The sequence below is a fragment of the Myripristis murdjan genome, chromosome 22, assembly GCF_902150065.1.
Source record: "Myripristis murdjan chromosome 22, fMyrMur1.1, whole genome shotgun sequence".
Taxonomy (NCBI): Eukaryota; Metazoa; Chordata; class Actinopteri; order Holocentriformes; family Holocentridae; genus Myripristis; species Myripristis murdjan.
The window spans coordinates 22,623,054-22,629,352 of NC_044001.1; the positions used below are offsets into that span (position 1 = coordinate 22,623,054).

General features: G+C 44.3%; 1 protein-coding gene across 1 annotated transcript; it reads left to right on the top strand.

The window, feature by feature from the left end:
• Nucleotides 1-4: 4 nt before the first annotated feature.
• On the top strand, nucleotides 5-5,666 carry qrsl1 (glutaminyl-tRNA amidotransferase subunit QRSL1). The gene is made up of 11 exons (XM_030044064.1): nucleotides 5-144; nucleotides 539-698; nucleotides 1,069-1,167; nucleotides 1,252-1,348; nucleotides 1,545-1,706; nucleotides 1,993-2,168; nucleotides 2,484-2,596; nucleotides 2,998-3,190; nucleotides 4,174-4,291; nucleotides 4,520-4,725; nucleotides 5,207-5,666. The coding sequence occupies exons 1-11, from the start codon at nucleotides 121-123 to the stop codon at nucleotides 5,422-5,424; spliced, it is 1,566 nt and encodes a 521-aa protein (XP_029899924.1). The 5' UTR covers nucleotides 5-120; the 3' UTR covers nucleotides 5,425-5,666.
• The last annotated feature ends 633 nt before the right edge of the window (nucleotides 5,667-6,299 follow it).

The following is a 6,299-nucleotide window of genomic DNA, read 5'->3' on the forward strand; positions in this document are numbered from 1 at the left end:
CACAGTCCGCGATGCTCGACGCGGATTATGGAAACAAACATGGCAGCTTACTAGTGCCGCTCACACCGCTCCAAGGTTGTGGTCAGTTTGAGAGGCTCGGCAACGAAAAATAGAATAAATATGCTCAGCCTGACAATAAGGGAGGTTAGTACGAATGGTACTTGCTTTACGGCATGAACGTGGCTTTTTAATATTGTTTAATAAATATATTAAACCTCATTTCATGATTCATGCTTGCTAACTTTAGCTTAATAAATTTAAATGAGAACAGCTTTCAGTGAGCTATAGCCACATTTTATCAGGTGACAATACAAAATAATAATAACTATTATTATTAATAATACAGTTGACGTCTTGTCCTTTCCTCAGTGCAGTCAGTAAAACTCTGTGTGTATCTAGTTGAAGATATGTATTTTATAAGATAAGGGCATGACAGTATGGCTGAACTGCTTGTCTGCTGGTGTTGTCATACACCCATCAGTCCAGAGTGCACAGGTCCCAGTATGATGGCTGAGCTGTGTGTGTTTGGACCCTGCAGGTGTCCCTGGCCCTCCGAGAGGGGAGGATCTCAGCCACCGAGCTGTGCAGGAGGTGTCTGAACCGCATCAGGAGGACCCAGCACCTCAACGCTTACATCTCTGTGACCGAGGAGCTGGCACTGAGGCAGGCGCAGGAGGCCGACAGCAGGCTGCTCCAAGGTGCAGGCATGGGTCTATTTCCACCCACTCAGAGTAGAGTCACAGCTGAACTGTTAATCCAAATATGATCGAAATAGCAATAGCTGCAACCTTTTGAGAAGTAAGGTAAAATAGAGGTAAAATATGTAACAAAACATTGTTTAGATGAAGTATTATGATGTTACAGACATGCCCTGGTGTGCAAATTGTGCTCTGTAGACTTAAAACAAGAAAAAATGTTTGGTATAGACCTTACTAAAAATGTCAGTATCACTGTATCATCAATTTAATATTTTTTTTTTCTTCAACAAAAATGAAAATCATGATGCATTTTTTTTTTTACTATATCATTAAATCACAGGTGTTCCTACCTGATCTGTGTCATCCTCAGGTGCTCCCAAAGGTCCTCTAGATGGAATCCCTTTTGCTGTCAAGGACAACTTCTGCACTGAGAGCGTCAGGACCACGTGTGCTTCCAGGATGCTCAAAGGTCTGTGCAAAAGGCGTCATGTCTCACTTTTCCCTGTGTGCCACTAGAACTGATGGTGACACTCATCCCTGACTTGTGTTGCAGATTACACTCCACCATTCAACGCCACGGTGGTCCAGAAGCTCCTCGATCAGGGGGCTGTTCTCATGGGAAAGACCAACATGGATGAGTTTGCTATGGGGTAAGGCCGTCGGCATGAAGGTCGGGATAACTGTCACTCACCTCTCATGCAGGAATTATTTTAGTAACATCCACTAAGTTTCAAATCCAGCTTTGAGTTAGTGAAGTTGCTTTATAAAGCTGTCACAACTACTGATAACACATCTGTAGGATTTCTGGCTGTCACTACATTCCTCTTTCCCTGTTCCCCCCTCCAGTGCGGGCAGTACAGACGGGGCCTTCGGTCCGGTGAGGAACCCCTGGAGCTACGCTGCTCCCTACCGAGACCGGACGGGGGCGGATCCAGACTCTGATTGGGTCATCACTGGAGGAAGTTCAGGAGGAAGTGCTGCAGCTGTGGCATCGCTCACCAGCTATCTGTAAGTGAAAAAAATACAGAGATGGGGTCAGATCCCAGAATGCTGATGAGAAACTCGAAAAGAGATTGTTTGATAGATTGGATTCAACAACGTATAGCAACTGGAAAGCACAGTATAATATGCAATATTGCCACATCATTTATTTAATTTATTTTGCTTATTTGACCTTGATTTAATCAGGTAAGTAAACTAGACTGTTGCAGTAGCACAAGTCATAAATTAGGCATCATGTCTGTCCATTCATGCCCGAAGTAAAATCATTTCACCCTCGGTGTCCCCCTGGCAGAGCTCTGGGCTCGGACACCGGTGGTTCCACGCGGAACCCAGGAGCTCTGTGTGGTGTTGTGGCGCTGAAGCCCTCCTACGGCCTGGTGTCCAGGCACGGCCTCATCCCGCTGGTCAACTCCATGGACGTCCCCGGCATCATAACCCGCAGTGCCAGTGACGCAGCCATTGTCTTGGGTACGAAACTGGTGGCCGGCTGCCATGTCTCCACCATGTCTTGTTTCAGAGTTGTGCTTTTACAAAGACAGAAAAAGAACCGTTTCTTGTCTTTGTCTTTTTTTTCCTTTGAATAGTCAGTATTATATAAGGTCTATTTTTCCTCAACCTCTTTGAACCTACTATGTGCTCACCCACATAGCCTAAAGGCTAACCACGTCAGAAGTTGTGCATTGATCAAACTTGTGATATTGAGTCAGTGATGCATCATTGGGGCGTAATATGTCTGCCGTCAAATAGAGATCTCACGGTGGATTTTGTTGAAATGTCACACAGGTGTCCTCCAAGGCCGAGATGTCAGAGATTCAACAACAGTGCCTAGTCCCTCGTCGCTGACAGAGCTACCTGAAGACTTTGACATCAAGAACATCTGTGTAGGCATCCCAAAGGTGAGCTTCGCTTTATACTGAGTCATTATTGTCTGATCGCTCACTGTGGCTGCTGTTGTTTCCCTGCCAGTTTGTCATAATGAAACTCTTCATAGACCCCAAGCATCTCATATATCATGGCATGCTATAGACCTTTGTCTGAAGAATTTTACACTAGAATGATTAAAAAAAGTGAAAATATAGAAGTTAAAAATGCTGTACCATCATTACTTTATTTGGAGAACAAAGTGAAGACGAATATTTGTATTCCTGCTTTTAGCACTGTGCAGACTCGTCTTGCTGATAAATTGCATATAGTTTCTTAATAATATACCTGTATGTGGTTGTTTGAATAAGCAAACATGGAACGAAAATGCATTCGGTTTGTAAAGCTGCGCGTCTGATTTCCCTATGCGGCTCAGGAGTACCACGCCCCGGGACTGTCCCAGGAGACGCTGGCACAGTGGAGTCGTGTTGCCGACATGTTTGAGAGAGCGGGTGCGAGAGTGGAGCAGGTGTCCCTCCCCCACACCCAGCACTCCATTGTCTGTTACCACGTCCTGTGCCATGCTGAGGTGGCATCTAACATGGCCCGTTTCGACGGCCTGCAATACGGTACGGGCCAGTCTGCCTCTTGCACAATTACACAATGTAAATTCTAGCTGTATGTTGCCTGAGAGAGAAACCATAATTGCCCCGACCACTCTTCAGGCCTTCAGAAATTAACAATATGAGAATGAAGTACACATACCAGCCAAACTAGTCAACAAAAGCCAAAATACACTCTTGCATGCTAGATGTTATGTTGGGGTGTGCAGGTCGTCCTGGACAGCAAATCCCAGTTCGTGACATAAAACAGTTTAAAGCTGCCTGACCATCACTCGCAAATATCACATACAACGCCGGAAATTTATCAGCCACATCAAAAATGTATCAAAACTGACTCCGGCACAGGAGATGTAGCAGTTTACATTGTGTGCCACTCCAATTTTGCAGGATATCTGCTGAGTTACTTCATAATGCATAAACAGGAAGATGATGAGCTCAGGCTTCAAGAGCTTCCTGCAGCTGCAAATGGTGGCATAAGCAAAAGGCTGATGGAAAAAAACACTTTGGCACTTATCAGCTCTCATCCTCGTTTCCTTCTTACTGTTAAAAACAAACGCGTGCAGAGAAACATTAGTGACTAGCAACAGAAAAAAAATATGGTTTATGAAAAATGCAGTACTAATTTTTTGGTAGCAGTAGCACTACGAATGCCACTGGCGAGAGATAGAAGTTACCTTAATGGTACTTAAACTAAGTTGCCACAATTAATTCTGCATTGATAAATCGGTGTTTAGAAATGCTAGATATAGGACACTACATGTCTCTCATTTACAGTGTCCAAGAGGCATGTAAATATAAACAAAATAATGCTTTATAGCTTTCTTGGATCCACTGAACTGAATTAGATCCAAGCTGCAGACCCTGTCCAGCATGTAACCCACACAGACTAGAGCAAACTAAAAAAAACTCTAATGATGATGAGGGGATGTTTGGATGTCAGAGGATGATGATGACACTGGCGTTGCGGTCTCGTGTCCCATGTCTCTCAGGCCACCGCAGTGAGGTGGACAGCTCGACGGAGGCCATGTACGCCTCCACCCGCCACGAGGGCTTCAACGATGTGGTGAGAGGCAGGATACTGTCAGGGAACTACTTCCTGCTCAAACAGTAAGACGGCTCATTCATTTTTCTCACGGTGTTCATATCACCCAGGGCTTCGATTCAAAGCGCTGCGCTATTAAGGGCTGTTGTGTCACTTTATAGCTTTAACCTTTCCTCTGTTGTCAGGTGGCTATTGTCACGGGATGAGCTTGCCAAGTGGCCTTTCTTGAGATTAAAAAAGTGTGGTGGCAGGGCAAGAATAAACTATTGAGACAGTCATAATCCTTGTTCCAGGAACTACCAGCACTACTTTGTGAAGGCCCAGCAGGTCCGCCGGCTGATCGCAGACGATTTCAGGCACGTGTTTGAATCGGGTGTGGACGTGCTGCTGACGCCCACCACCCTGGCTGACGCGTCGCGCTACTCTGACTTCATGCAGGAAGACAACCGAACACGCAGCGCCCAGGAAGACATCTTCACCCAGCCTGTCAACATGGCAGGTACACAGAGAGAGAGAGGCCCTGGTGTATGTCGCATGTGTATACAGGAAGTGAAAGTGTGTGTGTGTGTGTGTGTGTGCCTTAATTTACTTATACATGTGTTCTCTGTATTGGTGCAGATCTGCGCCATCACACACCCATTTCATTTCCAAACAACATTTGGAAATGAAATGGGTGTTTTCCTTCCCCCATATGACTACAAAGGCCTGTTGATCAAACGTTATCATGAGAGCAAATGGAGAGATTCGTGCTTCTGTGAGCAAAGGCACTTCATTAAAAGCTGTGCAAACTTTGTTTTGAAGTTTCCCTCAAAACTGATCCTTAAGCAGCGCTGTTAAAGTTTGAACACGGTTAAAGTTTCACCCTCCTCTTATCTCTCTGCAAACTGGCCTTTAAATAACCTTGAGATTCTTTTCTTTTCTTTTCTTTGAACTTTCTCTCAACCTGCTTTTTTCCCCGTTGTTGTTGTTGTTTGCTCCAGGTCTGCCTGCTGTCTCCGTGCCAACATCTTTATCAAGCCGAGGCCTTCCCATTGGTCTACAGCTCATAGGCCCCGCCCTGCAAGACAGAAAGTTGCTTTCTGTAACCCAATGGATTGAGCAGAGGGTTGGATTTCCCACCATCAGTGACCATGGAGACGACAGTGAGGGAAGAGGTGACACCGAGGTGACTAAAAGGGAGCACAGCTCATCTGTGTGAGGAGAGCTGCGGGCACGAGTAGCCAACTATTGACCAAGTCACGAAACACAGACCCACTTAATGGTCTTCTGAAAGCATAATAGACATTTATTCTCTGTAAAATGCCTTTTCAGCGGCAGGCTTTCATCCACCGACCATTAGAATCATGCAGCACATTTTTAAGATAAGGGTGATTATCCTCAATCCATTGCAGTGTTTGTTACCCTGGGATGATGATGGTAAATAAATTAAGCTTATCTTGATGTGTGATGGTTATTTTTTAACAAGGTGTCTTTCTTCTAAAATTCCTGCTGCAATGTCTTATCTGTTCTTGTGCAGCCTGAACCTGATCATAAATGCCAAACCAAACACAGGAGCACCGCTGGTTCTGTTCACCGCTGTAAACCTGCTACCCACCTGTTTGTTTTACTCTCTATAGACGACTTTAATGATTAAAGATCTGTGGCAGCTGAAAAACTAAAATAGATTTCATGCAAATGCTTGTCAACCAAGGATGTAAATTTTTGTTTATATCCTCCTAACCACAATGACGCACACCAGTGCCAACACTGATCTCAATTTTTGTAAAAACTGGAATACAGGTTTAGTTTTTTCAAACAGACATAGCCTAAAATAATTATATGTTTTGTAAATAAAACTCCATGTTAGTTTTATTATGTTGCCATTTTGACAGTTGTTTTAAAGACACACTCCCAGAGGATAAAGGGTTGCAACATTGGCAAATTCCATTCCATCATCGCCAGTAAAAATAATTTTTAGATCAATGCCAATATTGCTTTTGAAGCCGATATCAGCCGATACCAACAGTTTGCTGTTATATCAGACAAACCCTATTGTCAGCAGAAGGATTATGCTCTGCTCCAACTTTGTGGCAC

Coding starts and splice junctions, on each gene's coding strand:
- qrsl1 (XM_030044064.1), top strand. CDS start 121: ATGCTCAGCCTGACAATAAGGGAG. Junction 1,168..1,251: donor TGCTTCCAGGATGCTCAAAG/GTCTGTGCAAAA, acceptor CTTGTGTTGCAG/ATTACACTCCACCATTCAAC. Junction 4,292..4,519: donor AACTACTTCCTGCTCAAACA/GTAAGACGGCTC, acceptor TCCTTGTTCCAG/GAACTACCAGCACTACTTTG.